This window comes from Tauraco erythrolophus, unplaced genomic scaffold (genome assembly GCF_009769465.1).
Source record: "Tauraco erythrolophus isolate bTauEry1 unplaced genomic scaffold, bTauEry1.pri scaffold_48_arrow_ctg1, whole genome shotgun sequence".
Taxonomy (NCBI): Eukaryota; Metazoa; Chordata; class Aves; order Musophagiformes; family Musophagidae; genus Tauraco; species Tauraco erythrolophus.
The window spans coordinates 354,192-371,319 of NW_028238617.1; the positions used below are offsets into that span (position 1 = coordinate 354,192).

General features: G+C 50.3%; 2 protein-coding genes across 2 annotated transcripts; both read left to right on the forward strand.

Moving 5' to 3' along the window:
* On the forward strand, window positions 1-4,831 carry LOC104380783 (keratin, type II cytoskeletal cochleal). Its single transcript, XM_086630771.1, has 9 exons — window positions 1-687; window positions 1,495-1,715; window positions 2,272-2,332; window positions 2,832-2,927; window positions 3,051-3,215; window positions 3,338-3,463; window positions 3,776-3,996; window positions 4,115-4,149; window positions 4,380-4,831. Exons 1-9 carry the CDS (start codon window positions 1-3, stop codon window positions 4,829-4,831), a joined length of 2,064 nt encoding a protein of 687 aa, XP_086486897.1.
* Window positions 4,832-10,085: 5,254 nt separating this feature from the next.
* LOC104380780 (keratin, type II cytoskeletal cochleal-like) lies at window positions 10,086-16,502 on the forward strand. Its single transcript, XM_086630774.1, has 9 exons — window positions 10,086-10,670; window positions 11,272-11,486; window positions 13,205-13,265; window positions 13,765-13,860; window positions 14,159-14,323; window positions 14,865-14,990; window positions 15,477-15,697; window positions 16,071-16,105; window positions 16,231-16,502. Exons 1-9 carry the CDS (start codon window positions 10,086-10,088, stop codon window positions 16,500-16,502), a joined length of 1,776 nt encoding a protein of 591 aa, XP_086486900.1.
* The last annotated feature ends 626 nt before the right edge of the window (window positions 16,503-17,128 follow it).

Here is a 17,128-nt window from a genome sequence, read left to right on the forward strand (position 1 = left end):
ATGAACCGGCAAACTTACAGCATGAGAGCGGGAGGTGGGGGCAGATCTTACAGCACTGCCTCAGCTATTATTCCAAGTGGCCACAGGGCTGGCTTTAGTTCCATGTCTGTGGCACGATCTGGAGGAGGTGGAGGTGGTTTTGGAAGACTCATCGGAGGAGGTGGCGGCGGTGGTGGTGGTGGTGGTTTTGGCAGCAGGAGCCTCTACAACCTTGGTGGTAGCAAGAGGATATCCATCGGCGTTGGAAGCAGCTTCCGAGCTGCTTTTGGGAGTGGAGCTGGTGGTGGCTCTGGCCTGGGAGGTGGCGGTGGTGGTGGCTGTGGACTTGGTGGTGGCGGAGCTGGTGGCAGTCTTGGACTCGGTCTTGGTGGTGGAGGTGGTGGATATGGCTTTGGTGGAGGTGCTGGTGGGCTTGGCTTTGGTGGCGGACATGGAGGTGGTGGAGGGTTTGGCTTTGGTGGAGTAGGGGGGCTGGGAGGATTCAGTGGAGGGCTGGGTGGTGGCAGGAACCCAGCGGCATTTGGTGTTGGCCCACCTGGGGTCGGTACAATCCAAGAAGTGACTATCAACCAGAGTCTTCTGGCACCGCTGAACCTGGAGATAGATCCAAACATTCAACAGGTGCGAAAAGATGAGAAGGAGCAAATCAAGACCCTCAACAACAAGTTTGCTTCCTTCATTGACAAGGTGAGACTTGATTAAGTGCTATGGAATCATGATAGAGAGGGAGCGAGACATTCTTGTAGCTATAAAAATACAGCTTCATAAATCTACAGTCTATTGCATATTTCCTATCTGCATGTCTTCATTAAAGTAATTAAAATAGAACATTCTTCTAAACAGTTAGAAGAAAACCAGACTAGAAACTAGTAAGAGGATTAGATCCAAGCTTTGTGCCTGAGAAATAAGATATATTAGCTCGAATGGAATAAGCCAGTTTCAGGTCCAGATCTTGCTGCTTAACTCAGCTCTCCATGGAGAATCACAGCAGACCTGTTAGTCCTTATTGCCTGCAAGCTGAAGTCCTTCTTATATTGACTCAACTTAAGTCCTTCCTTGGCTTTTGCTTGGGTAAATATGTAGTGTATATGAGCAAAGGAAAGGCAATTAAGTACTTGTCTTTTAACCTGTAGTACTCAGATCTTCGCTTTAATGAAGGAAGGTAAATATCTCTTACAAAGAAAGAAAAACCAAAGGACGTTAAAGAAAGCAAGTGATGAAAGAGCTGAACCCACATTTTCTAATGATTGCTCATTGGCTTGCCAAATTAAATTGTCTCCAAGTGAACTGTCCACTGAGGGCAGCTTTGCTTAGCTACTGGATGGGCTAACATCTAGCTTTAGATGACCTGGAGGATATTCACAGCTGGATTTAATACTCTTGGTTTGGGATTTCCTTGGTTTGTGCTACACATCCGTCCCAGTTACTGATTATTGGCCATCAGCATGCTCACAGGTATCTTCTGCTAAACCTCTTCTGCTTCCCAACACTTAGGTTCGCTTCCTGGAGCAGCAGAACAAGGTGCTTGAGACCAAATGGACCCTCCTGCAGGACCAGGGTCAAAAAACCAACTCAAGCAAAAGCAACCTGGACCCACTCTTTGAGGCTTACATCAACAACTTGAAACGGCAGCTGGCCAACCTGCTCAATGAGAGAGGACGCATGGATGGGGAGCTGAAAAACATGCAAGACCTTGTTGAGGATTTCAAGAACAAGTGAGTGTCTGTTAGCAGCACATCCAGGTACCCTGGGGTAAAAAGGATGCAAATGGTTCAGTTTAGCACTAGGCACTCGAATTAATCTCACTTAAATTTAGCTTTCTGGAAGGCAAACATCTAGCCTAGGATATTCAACAAATTTTCTACAGAAAATGGAATAAATGTATCTCCAGTCTGTGCTCTAGCCTGTCACATAGTACCTAACACCCCTGTGAGGTGTCTCTCCCTGCAGAACCCCTGTCTTCCTCAACTGCAGCAGAAAGGTGGTCCATCAACATTTTTCCTATCAGAAAATGCAGGCCAGGACACAACAACCTGTGATGACAAAGGAAAATCATCTAAGCCAGCTTTACCCTCCTTGTTCCATCTGCGTTATGTCAAAATGTCCTTTCAGCCCTTTGTGAAATGAGACTCTCACAAATTTGAGCTGGGCAATTTCCAGGAGGCTGTTTTGAAATGCCACAGCCAGCCCAGATAACCTTGCAATCCTACCTGTACAACTTTTCTGCTCACCGAGGTATGATCCAGCAAGTCTTTCCCTTTACCCTTGCAGATATGAAGAGGAAATCAACCGACGCACAGCAGCGGAGAATGAATTTGTGGTACTGAAGAAGGTGGGTGAGACAGCAGGTGTTACGGGTGCTGAGCTAACCCCAAGCATTGCACAGGCTGGGAGAGTCCTAAAGTATGGGAGATCTCATAGAGCTGCATCCTCATCCTTTAAAAGCTGTCATTTGGATTGTGGTTTTGGGGGAAAGGAACGGAGGGGCTTGGAGGATGGAAGTAAGTTCTTGTCCCACTCCTGTCCCACAACATACGCACACGCTTGCCTGGGCAAAACAGACCATGTGGAAACAAACCCCGGTACCAAGCCCAAACCGCCTGCACCCCACTCCTTATCCATTAACAAAGTCACACACAGCACTTCTTTTGGCCAAGAGATGTCTTCTCGGTGCTCTTCCAGGGGGATGTGCCAAGCACAGCTTCTCTGGCCAGGCAGCACCACTGCAGCAGTGAAAGGAGCAGCCTCATCTCCAGACTTGGCCAGTTCTTGGCTGAGCTAAAGAAGAGGTACCAGATGCTGCAGATGTTCCCATGGCTGCTCTTTTCCAGGATGTGGATGCTGCTTACATGAATAAGGTGGAGCTGGAGGCCAAGGTGGATGCCCTGACTGACGAACTCAGTTTCCTCCGAGCCCTCTACGATGCGGTACAGACACCCTCCTCCTCCGATTTCTGTCCTGTCGTGCCTCTTTGGGCAGTGACTGCCACCATTCATGGCATTTGAAAAGGTAAGTGCAGCCGGCCTGGGATCCTGTGTGCTTCCTCGCAGGAGCTGGCGCAGCTCAGCGCACAAGTGTCCGACACGGCTGTCATCCTGTCAATGGACAACAACCGGGACCTGGACCTCAGCAGCATCATAGCTGAAGTCAAAGCTCAGTACGAAGACATTGCTAACAGGAGCCGGGCCGAGGCGGAGGCTTGGTACCAAACCAAGGTGAACAGACCCATAGGTGCCATGGACGCGTTTCTGGGGAATATCACTGCTGTCCCTGTATGAGGCAGTTTGAGCCACACCTTGTCCACCTCAGATGGTTTACTCTTCCTTCTGAACCTCAGTTCGAGGAGCTGCAGGCCACAGCTGGGAAGCACGGGGATGACCTGCGCAACACAAAGGGGGAAATCTCTGAGCTCAACCGGCTGATCCAGAGGATCCGGGCAGAGATAGAGAACACGAGGAACCAGGTAGGAATGGCAAAAGGAGCCCACAGAGCCCTGTTCTGTTGGTCCCTCAGCACCGCAGCTCTGCTTTGCTGATTGGGCATGATGTACCTCATTAAAAGTGTTGAATTCCCTCTGGAAAAGGGTACCACACTGTATTAGGTGTTAAATCATTCCTGCAAGGCTGGGATTTCAACTCCAGCGAAGTTAGCTGTGAGTGAATGACCTCAGTCATAACTGGTTCATTAACACCCCAGCCAAAATGGTTTTCTTCCTTGGCTGACTTTACCCAAAAAGAAAAGCAGCATTTAGGAGTCTCAATCCCTCCTCGTGCAGTGTGCCACCCTGCAGACGGCCATCGGAGACTCCGAGGAGCGTGGGGAGCTGGCCCTCAAAGATGCCAAGGCAAAGATGATTGACCTGGAAGATGCTCTGCAGAAAGCCAAAGCTGACATGGCCCGGCAGCTCCGCGAGTACCAGGAGCTCATGAACGTCAAGCTGGCCCTGGACATCGAGATCGCGACCTACAGGAAGCTGCTGGAGGGCGAGGAGAGCAGGTGGGGGCAAAATCCCTGCGGGAATAATAGTGACTATCGCTTTGCCCCTGCCAGCAGTTGGTTCCCCCCCCACCTCCTTCGTGTGGCTCTAACCCCCCTGTTATCTGCCCTCCAACAGGCTGAGTGGAGAAGGACTCAATCCCATCAGCTACTGTAAGTACCACAGCGCTCGTCTTGTCTTGGGGCCATTGAGCGCAGAGGCTGTGAGCAACCCTGGGAAAAGGGAAGTTTTGCCCAATATAGGAAGTTCAGAGTCTACCACCAGCATTAGTGGCATGAAGAGGGTTAGGTTCAAGTCCTGTAGGTCCAGGTTCTGAAGACGGTGCTTTTTGGAACTGGGTGACTGCTGAGTAGATATCCGACCTTCTGTTTTTTTCTTGCAGCTGTCATCAGCTCCAGCTCTGGTATGGCTGGTGGAGCTGGGTTAGGAGGAGGATTTGGTGGACTGAGCCTAAGTGGAGGAGGCAGTGGAAGCGGTTTTGGTCTTGGAGGAGGCGGTGGAAGCGGTTTTGGTCTTGGAGGAGGCGGCGGAAGCGGTTTTGGTCTTGGAGGAGGTGGCGGTGGTGGAGGCTACAGCTTTGGAAGTGGAGGACTTGGACTTGGGGGTGGTGGTGGTGGTCTCGGAGGTGGATTTGGAGGAGGCAGTGGTCTCGGCATCGCAAGCGGTCTTAGCTACGGAGGAGGTGGCGGCAGTGGTCTGAGCACCAGTGGAGGGAATTTCAGCTCTGGAAGTGCAAAAGGCAACAACCCAGGTGTGAAAATTGTCTCCAAGACCTCCTCCAGCAAAAAGAGCATAAAAAGCCAAAGCCTGAAGAATGCTACACAGCCCGAGTAAAACCAACACCAGACCCTCCCCGAAACCATCGCTCCCACGTTGCTCCAGCATCGCTCCCGTATCGCTCCTGCGTCCCACCACCCCCTCCACCCACCTCTGTCCCGGCTCCGCGCACTGTAGTTCTTAAGCATTTGGGTCATCGCTCAAGAAATGCAGTGAAGCATGTGCTAACCAGATCTCTCACAGTCCCTGAAACAGGATTAAAAGGAAAATACAGGTCTAAGTGATTTTCTGAACAGGGAATTGTTTTTTTTGTTTGTTTGTTTGCTTTTAATGAGGCTTGTTTGTAATTGTGGCTGCTGACGGCCATCAGCTAACACAGATCAAATAGCAGTGGAGATGCAGTAACTTGAGCTTTTAGCTCAGTTGTGGCCCACGGAAGCCCAGGGATGGGATGGGAACCTGGCCTCAGTTCAGCCGGCTTTGTCATCGCTGCTGGGAAGAACCAAACTCACTCCTCTGAGTTGTGCAACTCGTCTTTATCAGAGATGTGGGGTATTTTTCTGCTATGTAGAAATACCCCAGGAGGTTGCTGAAAGACCCCAGGCAGTTGTTTGCAAGTGTGGGGCCCCTCTTAAAATACCCCTTATTATGGCAGCACAGAGCCTGCTGGGAGCCACTTCTGAGTCACTTGAGTGAGATGGAAAAATCCCTTTTTTCCTCATTCATAGGAAACGTGTTTTCTTCCAGATGTGCTGAGCAATGCAGTTGCGTGAAGTCAGGCACACGAGCCTGGCTAGTGGTTCAGAGTGTCATATTAGGAAAGCAATCTGAGATACCTCCATCTGAAAAGTATCGCCCACAGGGATGCGGATCCGACTTGCAACGAGCTTATCTAGAAGGAAGCCCAAACTACCTTCCCGTTCCTGTCCTTCTCTTCTTAAACAAAAGTTTTCTTACAGTGGCACCTTACACGTAATCTCGTGGGTGGATTTTGTCAGAGGAGCCACCAGTGACTGATCCAGCACATGTGGAAAAGGGCTTGTTCTCCAAATTAGATGATTTCTTAAATTCCAAATAATAACTGAGGCAGAGTTCTTCAAAAGCAAGATCAGTGTTTGCAGTTAAATTGGGTTGCTGTCCTGTATCATGCTAGGTTTTGTTGGAATGCCTTAAAAAATGCCAAAATCATCCAACAGTCCAAGTCTTGTTGACTTTCCCCACTCTTTTGGTAGCATCAGTCAAGGTGAAAGTCTGAGACAGTGAAAATTACACAGAAAAAACTGCCTGAAGGGCCACACACAAGCTGCTCCCGGGGGTGTTTCAGCATCTCCACTACATGTGGGTTTCTCTGCCAAAAGAAAGACATTTGGTAAACTGAAATGGTGCAGTCAAGTGTCAGCCTTGGGAAATGAGGCAATCGGGAGCAGGAGCCCAAAGGCACACCAGTGCCCAAAATCTGCTTTCCCCTTTCTGATGGAATTTACTCCGATGGCCTTCCACCATGTCTTTTTATTTTTGTGAACGTACCATTAAAAAAGAAAATTGCAGCTTTTTATACTTCGATGATAGTGACATAAATGCTGTGTTTTCCTTCCTCTCTCTTTTTGGAATGTGTCCAATAAAACTGGATTGTAATTTATTTGTTTCAACATCTTTTTACTCTAAAGCAGAATCAGGAGGAGGAAATACTCTCAATCTTCAGCAGAGTGAACTGGAAGAGGCTTTTGCTTTACTTTGGGGGAAAAGTTTCAAAATTCTGATAAAATTATAATGAAAAGCTTGAAATGAGTTGTCCCACAGCAAACTGAAGAATCTGAGAAAAGAGGAGGAGGAGGAGGGTGGTGGTTTATCCATTAAGTGACAAGAAAATTAATCACTGTTCATTTCTTAACATGTGATTGGGGTTAATCCAAAAGCCTCTCTTCCATGGAAGAGAGGGTATTGCACAGCCCTGCTCGCTTGGGAAAAAACCAAACAAACCAGTATTTAATTTTTGCTTTCTCAAAAAGAAATAGCAAAACCAAGCATATATGGGGCTCTGGGGGAGGATTTTATCAGGTTCATCTAGACTGATGACGGGTTTTGGTGAGCTGGAGCAGAGCAACTCACCGACCAATGCAGGTATTTTGGTCAGCCGTCATTGCAAAAGGAGAATAAAAAAGAAAAAAAAAAAGGGGGAAAAGAAACCTCAGACAAACACTCACACCTTATTGCATTTCAAAGAGTCAGACGCCTCGCTCTTCCCTGACCTCTCGGCATCCCGGCTTTGCACACCTCAGCACAGCGATCGGAACGAGCACGCACACGCCGGCGCGGCAGGTTTGCAGCAGACGCTCACAACCGCTTCAGCAAAACCCCCCTGAAACCCAGACGCACCGAAACACGGGAGCATCACATCTCCCTTCGCCCAGAAAATCAAGGGAGCAGTGGTGAGGAAGACCGAATTCCAGGGACAAAACCCAACTCCTCGTCCCCTGCTGTTGCAGAGGATGATATTGACACTCAGGTCAAAAATTAGGGAAGGCTGAAAATAAACCCTGAGTCACCTCGATTTCTGTGCTCGTCTGTGCAAACGCTGCGTTACACAGCACGGGCGTGAGGAATTAATACAGCCAGTGACCACCTAACCTTAACTAACCTTACAAGTTTTGAATGTCTTTCTTCCAGTCTGCGGTTAAAAAAAAGAAAATAAAAGTGTCCAAAGAGAAGTGGTGTTCACAGGCAGCTGAGCTCCTGCAAACATCCCAGTTGGCCCCATTCCTCCTCCCAGTGCTGTGCAGTCCCAGCCCACCCACCACCCCCCTCACCCTCCAGGCAACCCCTCTGCAGCAAATCCTGCCTCCCAAATAGACACCCTCTCTGCAGGCCACTTTCCCACCTGGGGGGTGGGGGTAACACAGACCACCTACAACCCAGAGCAGCTTCAGGAGGACAGTGCATGTGAGCAACACAAGCCAAGCAAGAAGACTGTGTGGGACAGAGATACTGCAAGAATTCTCCTTGTTTTGGTGCCTAAACCATCATTTGCTTTACTCTTCCAAATCCTTTGTAATATTTCACTTAATTACCCTTGTCTGCAGCAACAGGCTTTCCTAGAAGAGCTGGAGAGGTAATGACTGCCTTCAACACGAATCCTTTCCCTTTGCTTTAATTAAAACATTTGCAGCCTGCGCTCTGGTTCCCAGGTGTGACTTTGCATAGCTCTTTGGGAGCCAAAGGCAGGCTCCCCGCCTGGCCCCCGTCCACAGCATCCGGCACACATGTGCCAGTTCACATCTGCAGGCTCAGGAAAGCAAATCCCCATACATCTGCCATGCTTGTAGCAGAATTTATTTATTTTCAATACCAGCCTAACCCCAGTGGTGTTATTATCGGTGTTACCCGCCGATACACATCACCTCTGCACTGGGGGTTCGTCGCTTCTGGATGTGTGAGCGCGGGTGCGGTTTTCCCTGCAAAACTCCGCGCTTCCAGCACCCAGAAGGTTCCCACATCTCCACTCCCGAGGCGAGAGCACCCCCTTGCTACCGCCCAGCCGCCTCCCTCTCAGCGGGAGGGTGCCCGGGGTGCCTGCAACAGCCCGTCCGACCATCCGGGCCGATCAGCGACGGCGCTGCGGGTGCCGGTGACTCACGCTATTGGCAATAGGCAGGAAGAGGAGTGCTCGCAGGAGATGATAGTTGTGAGCTTTTTCTGATTGCAACGAGAGAAAAAAAAAACACAATACAAATCAAACCAGAAAAAAACAACCCTTCTGCTCAGGTTCTTTCAAGTTGCCAGACAGAGAAAACGGCGGTTGGAAACACATCAACAGAAACAAGCCGTGAGATGCAGCACATACCCTTAAGCTGCTCATTTTGGATTAAGCTCCAGTATTTATTGCTCACGTAGCTGATTTCGAAAATCTTTGTGATTTAGCTGCTCGGAGTTTTATCTCTCCGCCCTGCGCTATTATTTTATCTGACATATAAACCAGCGGAGGCGGGCAGCCGGCAGGCTGGGCAGGGTCCAGTTTGCAGGAGTATTTTGGATGGGAAGGAGGGGATATCTTCTCTCGTACTCTGTGTCCAGCTCTTCATGGACACGAGCAAAGAGGTCCCCAGTTCTGCCTTTACACCATCCTAAAGCACGACTCATCCTCGTCACGGGGATCGAAGCTCCTGGGAGAGGGCTCACCTGAGAGCCTAAGATCAAGGGGGAAAAACTATTTTAGAAAAATCTTCTGACCGAATTGAGATCATTCGGCGGCGTGAGGAGGGGATGGGAGAGAGCTGGCACACAAGTGGGTGAATTCCCCTTCACAGAAGGTCTTGGAGCAGCAGTGGTGACGTCGAAACGGCTGGTTAAATACAGGGGGGCGGAAAAAAAGTGATAAAAATACCACTTCACAGGGAGCTTTTCAACCCTGAGCCTGACAAGGAGGTTCAAAAGAAGAACAATCATTTCAAGCATCTTTTAAATAACTATTTCATAAGTCTCGTAGTACTATTTAATGTAATTTGAAGTTATTTTGGAAAAGGGATTTACCTGCTGTCTTTGAAAGCTGCGCTAATTTCTCAGTTTCCCCTACAATGAGACAGACAAATTTTTTGGTAAGATCCCAGAAAATCCTATCACAAGACAGCTTCCACTCAGCTCATCTCTGCAAGCCCACGATCATTTAGATCCCTTTTCCAAAAGAAATCAAAATTGCCGCGCCAATAAATAAAACCACCTTCAGCCTCAGCTTTCCCAAGCCGACAACAGGACATGCATGTCTGGTCCTAGAGCTGGTGGCCTTGGAAAAGCCCCTGTTCACGCTGCCCTGTCTGCTGTGCAACGCGTTAAACCCTAAACTTCACCTTGCAAAAGCTTCAGCACAGGGAACCTTACTCAAAGGGGTGAGCCCTTGGCTCGCCTGAGGAAAACTGGCTCCCAGGGTCTCGGGAGAATCGTGTTGCATCCTGCTCCTGAGCGCAGACCTCAGCGAGTCGTCCCATTCAATTCTAATTCCATGACTCAGAGCGGCAGGCCTTGGTAGAGGGGGGAGCTGCCTCACTCCGTTACTTTCCTGCCTGCAAACAATGCATTTTTCAGCGCCTCGCCGTAGCCGAGGTGTGTTTGACAAGGCAAGTTGCTGCAAGGCACGTCAAGTTCTGAATTCCCGTGCCAAGTTTTCCAAGCAGATAAAAGAGGAGGCTCCCAAGCTCTCCCATCACAGGGGTTTCTGTCTCCGTTGCCCTCTGCTCTTTTCCTGCCGCGCAGCTTTTATTCACCATCCTTTTTTTTTCCCCCTTTCCTGCTCTTTGCATTTCCAATTGAACAAGCCACCATGAGTCGGATCTCTTTCAGATCATCTACTGGAGGGGGCGTGAGGGGCTTTAGCTCAGGGTCTGCTATCGTAGGAGGTGGCAGCGGTACCAGAAGCAGTTTTAGCTCTGTCTCTGTCTCCAGAGTTGGAGGAGGAAGAGCCGGAGGTGGAGGAGGCTTCGGAGCTGGTGGTGGCTTTGGCAGCAGAAGTCTCTATAACCTAGGTGGAAGCAAAAGAATTTCCTACAGCTCAGTCGGTGGAGGTCTACGGAGTGGAGCCGGTGGTGGATACGGCTTTGGTGGAGGAGCTGGCTTTGGTCTTGGCTATGGTGGTGGAGCAGGCGCTGGTTTTGGCTTAGGAGGAGCTGGTGGTGGTGGCGGCTATGGGCTGGGCAGTGGATTTGGGCTGGGAGGTCCTGGATTTGGTGGTCGAGGTGGCCCCGGGTTCCCTGTTTGCCCACCTGGTGGCATCCACGAAGTGACTGTCAACCAGAGCCTCCTGGCACCCCTCAAGCTGGATATCGACCCGGAAATCCAGAAGGTGCGAACACAGGAGCGGGAGCAGATCAAGACCCTCAACAACAAATTCGCCTCCTTCATCGACAAGGTGAGAGTTTGGTCTTAAACACCAACCCCTGCGTGTTATCAGTTGCCTCGGGAAAGAACAACAGGAAGAAACTTCCTTCGGATTCCGGGGCTTGCCTGAACTAACCCCCGCCGACAGACAGCGTGGGTTTGGCTGAAAACTAAGAACTGTCCTACGTTCCCTTTTCACAAGGATGAATTTTTCAATGCCTTATTTTATTGAAAAAGTAAATTTCCCTCCTGCCTGTAAAAAACATCCTGGGGGCTGGATGGAACTTCTACTGGTTGTAAAATGGCGAAGCTCTACACAGCTCAATGGGATAACACCAGTTTAAACCAGTAAGGTGGGCTGAGCATCTAGTGGGGGAGAAACACCTTAAGCTGCAAATACAGGTATTTGGGCTGCTTAATCACTCTTGAAAAATCTCACTAAACAGCTGCTTTTGACACTTTCAAGAAACTAGTGCCCTAAATTAGGAAGATCCTAATAATTTCCCCAAAACTTCCCAGCGTCTCTTGACCTTTTCTTTCTGTGCTGAATGATCCCTCCTTTTCCTGGTAGCGGGAATTTTTTGTGTGTCGTTCAGATGGGCTTCAGCACGTGCCTGTTTTTGTTCCCTCAGGTGCGCTTTTTGGAGCAGCAGAACAAAGTGCTGGAGACCAAGTGGAGCCTCCTGCAAGAACAAGGTCACACAGTCACCAGAAAGTCCCTTGACCCCCTTTTCGAAGCCTACATCAACAACCTCAGAAGGCAGCTAGACAGCCTTTTGGGAGAGAGGGGAAGGCTGGACTCTGAACTGAGGAACATGCAGGACATGGTGGAAGATTTTAAGAACAAGTAAGAGATCGTGCTCTGTAACGCAGATGATTAGCAGACGAGAAAATCGCGGCGGGCGGTTCATGTTTGCTGGCGCACACCTTGTGTTCGCGCTGGGTTCCTCTTCCAGTTTGCAAAATGAGTGTATAAAAGCAAAACTTGATCTCAGAATTACCTCTAGCTGCATCGGGTTCCTTACGCGCAGGATCAGCGTTTAGCACAGAATCCGTGCACCCGTGGGAAGCTGCTCCGGTGTAACCGAGGTCACGGAGCAAAATAATACACCTGGAGACAGAAAAATGCATAACTCATGAGTATAATGGAGGTGCAAAAAGGGAATGAAGCAGCCATAAACTGCCAGATCCAAAAATCCCCCCTTTCTCTTTTCGCAAAGGAAATCCCAGCCTCTCCAGAGGGCCCAGGCGACCCAGGCGGCCGCGCTCGGCTCCGACCACGTGAAAGGCGCTCGGCTCTTTTCTCCGACCCTTGTCAAAGAAAACGATTTCCCTGGGGAGGCAATTAATCCCATCCTGAGATAAGGTGTCCAGCGGAGGTGGGATGGATCATTCTGAGGACACACCAGCTGGCATCTGCTGACTATAAGGGACATTTAGGTGTTTTTTTTAGGTGAGGCCATTCATTTTTAGTTGGCTGAAGTCTGGTGAGAACAATCTCTCCCTTATTCAACCAGATCTGGCCAAGTGTAAATCTGAGGAAAAACACCCTGGAGGACTGAAATATGTTTATATTAGAGAGTTAAGCATCGGAAAAGACAGATTTTTTGGGGGGCAGGAGGGAGATGGCACTTAGGGCTGGCAGGATGGGCTGACATAGCTTCTGGTATGTTGTACTTGGGTGCATTTCAGGTCTCGATATGGATTACAGGCTTTTAGAAATACAGATCAGGCCAAAACCGACAAATGATATTGTCTGGATTTTGGAGCTACTGCCTGGGAAAAAGAACACATTTTATTTCAAGTCTAGAGGTGGTTCCCAGTCCACTGGCTAATTGCCACTTCTTCCTGTGTCCACTTGGCGGTCCATCTGCAGGGATGGCTCTGCCAGCATTAGAGGACTGGCACAAACCTGCCTTTAAAATCCAGGTCTTTGCCTCAACAGCCTACATGTTTTGTCTACTTTCTAGCTAAGCCCTGCCCCGATTATCTGATGAGAGGATGTTGCTCAGAGCCATGAAAAGTTCCACAGAAACATGATCTGAGGCGTAATGATCTGCTCTTGCACAACCATGGCTAAAGAATCACAGACCTTTTTTTTTTTTTTCATTAAACGCTGCAGCGGGTTATTCAGAGCCATTAGAATTATTATAATATCAAATATCAGATTGTTACATTATTATATATTTGTAGGCATTCAATGCAGCTTCGTGGAAAGTCTTTTGCATGACTTTGCTTTGGGCAAAGGTCACCAAGAATACCTGCTCCTGCTTCCTACCGAAACGCACTCTGATCCTGCACACATTTACGCATGAGCTTGACTTCAAGGGCAGTGAATAATTTCTATCAGTTTCAGCTGGGACTGCTCACACCATGGAGTCTTGCAGGCTCAGAGTCAGTGACCATTTGCCCTGCATCTGCTCTGGACTGCAAACCCGGGGGAGTAAGGAATGGATCTGTCAGCCACAACTAATGATTTGAGACTGGAGTGGCCCCATCTCTGCTTCTCATGCTGGCTTTGCTCTTCGTTTCCACCAAAACCCTCTCACTCTTTTATCCTAACAGATATGAAGATGAGATCAACCGGCGCACTGGTGCAGAGAACGAGTTTGTGGTTCTCAAGAAGGTGAGTGAACCAGGAGTTACGGGACAGGCAATGAAATTAACTTGGCATGCACAGAGTCCAAGCAAAGCTGATGGGAGCTGCGGTCCTCCAACCTCATGGCTGAGCCAGGCCGTGATGTTGGCACATCAGGACTAAGAACGGGCTGGGTCCCCCTGAAGCTAGGAATGGGCATAACCTTCTCCATGCTGATGGAGCTGCCCTGTTTTCTGAAGACAGCTCCTCCGGTTGCAGTTGCAAACCATCTGGCCTCTTGTAGCTTAGTTCAACTCTGTCTTGGGTCACATCCCCATGAGTCAGAGCTTTGCCTTCTGCCGAAGAACCTGGTTCTGGCTCACAGTAAATGTCCAATGTTACATTAAAAAAAAACCCCATTGATCCTAGCAATATAAAACAAGCCTACAGAATAACAGACTTGGAAGCAGAGAGATGGTCCCAGTGCTGCCCTGAAGCCCCTTTGGCCTGTAGTTTCATCAGAATTCTTTGGTTTTCTTTTCTTTAGGACGTGGATGGTGCTTATATGAACAAGGTCGAGCTGCAGGCCAAAGCAGACGGACTGGCAGATGAAATTAACTTCCTGAGAGCTCTCTACGAAGCGGTAAGCAGTCAGTTCTCCCCACGACAGCATCCTCCACAGCTCCCTGCTGTACAGCTCTCCATGCCCCCAGAGCTCTGGCCACCACGCTCAGTGCTGGAGAGTAGTAAAAGAGAAGGTGGTCAGTGCCTTTTTGAAATTACAGTGCAAGCATAAGATAGAAAGGGTAGACAGGCAGAGACCGAGCACGGAGGAATGCAAGAAAATGGCTCGGCGGGGAGGGCTCCCAAGCCACATCTTGTCTGCATGGTTTCCACCCCAGGTACCAGATGACTGACTAAAGTTTTTGCATCTTCTGCAGGAATTGTCCCAGATGCAGCAGCAAGTATCCGACACCTCCGTGGTCCTGTCCATGGACAACAACCGTAACTTGGACCTCAACAGCATCATCGCAGAGGTCAAAGCGCAGTACGAGGACATCGCCAACCGGAGCCGGGCTGAGGCTGAGGCTTGGTACCAAAACAAGGTGGGTGACCAGAAGGACAGGCTGATTTCTGCGATTCATGTGGCGTCACATTAGCTGGTGGGAGGCAGGACTAACGGAGGAAGGATCACAGCGTTACACCAGCGATTAATTTATTTTCTACGTGTGTTACAACAGCCTCTGGTGTACAGATCCCCAGTGTCCACTTGTGGACCGCTGCTCTTGACCAGCCTCATACTCCTTGTGGTGAAACAAAGGGACAAGATACTAAATGCCTTGACCCTGGACTCACAAGGAGTCACTGGTAGATCTGGCCTTAGACACAGAGCATTCCTCTTTCCCTTCCATGTTCTTAACAGCAGGTGACAATCCATAGGAGCTCTTTGCAATGCAATAGCTGCTGCCTTAGTATATATTGTTAACTGAGGGCAAACACTGTTATTCCATGGGCAGGTTGCTCAGAGGAATGTTGTTGCCCACCCTTAACCTGCATCCAGACCTGCAGCTCGTGCCCTGAAGTCCCCTCACCCTTCCCTGAGCCCCGTGGTGCCTGACCAGTGCTCTCTCCCTTTCTCTACATCAGTACGAGGAACTCCAGGTCTCCGCCGGGCGGCACGGTGATGACCTGCGTAACACCAAGATAGAAATTTCGGAGATCAACCGGATAGTCCAGAGGCTGCGGAACGAGATCGAGAGCGTGAAGAAACAGGTAGGAGGGGATGCTCCTGCAAGGCAGCTGCTGCGTGGGGGAGGGCAGGTAGAAAGTGATGGTGGCCAGGCATGATGGAAAGAGCCAGCTCCTGGCATTGGAGCAGGGCTGGAAGGCCAGGCTTCCTACCCTGCAGTAAAGAGAGCATGGGCACCTCTGCCTCGGCCGACCAGAGAAGATCCCTCAGTGCAAGGATGTGCTGTGATAGCTGCTTTCTTGCTGGGGAAGCAAGTCGTGAGCTACTAAGCCACCCCAGCAAAAGTGTGGAGCAAAGCAAAGAGATGTAGATGCCTCTCCTTTTCTTGGGGGAACAGGATTATAGCTGCTGCAGCTCCCCAGTTACCCACCCTACGGCACCTTCCCAATGGCCCATCAGGAGCTCTCAGTGCTGTGCTGGGAGATGGCGTCTACAACACCACAGCAATACTCAGGAGGGCAGTTTCAGGTTGTCCAAGTTAAACAACTATCCGTTTCCTTTGCTTTTAGTGTGCCAACCTCCAAGCAGCCATCGCCGAGGCGGAGGAGCGTGGGGAGTTGGCCCTCAAGGATGCCAAAGCCAAACTGGCTGAGCTGGAGGATGCTCTGCAGAAGGCTAAGGCTGACCTGGCCCGGCAGCTCCGCGAGTACCAGGAGCTCATGAACGTCAAGCTGGCCCTGGACATCGAGATTGCGACCTACAGGAAGCTGCTGGAGGGCGAGGAGAGCAGGTGAGGACACGCACATGGACCTGTTATGTGCTATTTGAGCACATTGCCTTGGGCTCAAAGAGACAGCTCACCCCCATGGGCTGGAGCACCAAGTTGGTGAAGATGTAAAAGAGGACCAAGATATAAAACAAGGGCAGAAAGAGGGACACTTTAAATTGTGAGCTTTCTAAGAAAAGATGAGTTTCTCCAGCTCTTGGAACCCAACGCACTAAGGAAAATGAGCGATATCACCTTTCACCTGTGGTGCAGACATACCCCACTGGAGGACAGTCCCTACTGCAGGCCATGAAAGTCCAATTAGATGGTTCCTGTGGCTAAAGTTGTATCTTGGCTGTGCTTTGCCATTATTGCTGACTTTCCCCTTTCCCAACAGGCTTGCTGGAGAGGGAGTTGGAGCCGTGAGCGTCTGTAAGTATCTCCTCCCCTTCCACCCCTGTTTGCACCCAGCTCGCCGCAGGGGCGGCAGCGCAGGTCCCCCCATCTCGGGCAGTCGGCAGGACCCTAAAGCGGGTGTGTGCTGTGTCTCCCTGCAGCCGTGGTCAGCAGCTCGAGCGGGATGGGCTACGGCGGCGGCACCTGCCTGGGCATGGGTGGAGGTCTCGGCATGGGAGGTGGCGGCGGCGGCAGCTACAGCGTGAGCACCGGCGGCGGCTTTGGAGGCGGGAGCGGAGGGTACGGTGGGGGGCTCAGCTATGGTGGAGGCAGCACCTTCAGCTCTGGGAGCAGCCGAGGCGTCAGCTCCAGCACGGGAGGCAGCGTGAGGATCGTTTCCAAGACCACCACTAGCAAAAAGACCATCAGATAAGGATGGCGAGCACAGGGCTCCTGGCACGGATGACGGCGTGCCTCCTGCCTTCCGAAAGCAAGCGCTGCCCTACGAAATCAATGGTGTAAATAGCTGTGCTAGACCCTCTCCTTCCTCTGTCCTTCACCCTCCAGCTTTGAGGCAGCGGAGGGGACCAGGATCCCACCGCGAGAATCTGGAGCACCTTTGGCTAAAGCATAGGTTGTAACAGGTCACTGACAGGGCTTTGAAGAGCCGTTGTGGACCCTGGTGGTGGTCCTCTTTCAGCACAGCCCTTGTTCTTCCCTTGTTCTCCCACGGAGTCGTGCGTCTGAGGTGATGGAAGCACTTTGCTGAAGGGGGACAGCTGCGCTCGGCCACGCACATCCGTAGCGTTTGTCCCAAACCAAGGGTGACAGCCCTGTGAAACCACCGGGTCCTCAGCAGTGAAAACAGCTCCAAGACGCTCTAAAAGCCTCTGCCCACAACACGTGTTACAACCTCCAAATGTTTTGTCTGCAACTAAAGATTTTTCCAGCCCCTTCTGTTTTCTCAGGCACTTGTGGGAAAGGTTATTGCTTTCTGTGCATATGAATTGCCACACTGATTTCTAACCTCATGTCCTCATGGCTACAGCCTCGTCACTT

Excerpts from the sequence above, each read along its gene's own strand:
- LOC104380780 (XM_086630774.1), top strand. The coding sequence starts at position 10,086 with ATGAGTCGGATCTCTTTCAGATCATCTACTGGAGGGGGCGTGAGGGGC. Across the intron at positions 10,671-11,271 it reads TCGCCTCCTTCATCGACAAG|GTGCGCTTTTTGGAGCAGCA; the intron begins GTGAGAGTTTGG and ends TTGTTCCCTCAG. Across the intron at positions 14,991-15,476 it reads TCGAGAGCGTGAAGAAACAG|TGTGCCAACCTCCAAGCAGC; the intron begins GTAGGAGGGGAT and ends CTTTGCTTTTAG.
- LOC104380783 (XM_086630771.1), top strand. The coding sequence starts at position 1 with ATGAACCGGCAAACTTACAGCATGAGAGCGGGAGGTGGGGGCAGATCT. Across the intron at positions 1,716-2,271 it reads GTTGAGGATTTCAAGAACAA|ATATGAAGAGGAAATCAACC; the intron begins GTGAGTGTCTGT and ends TTACCCTTGCAG. Across the intron at positions 3,216-3,337 it reads AGGCTTGGTACCAAACCAAG|TTCGAGGAGCTGCAGGCCAC; the intron begins GTGAACAGACCC and ends TCTGAACCTCAG.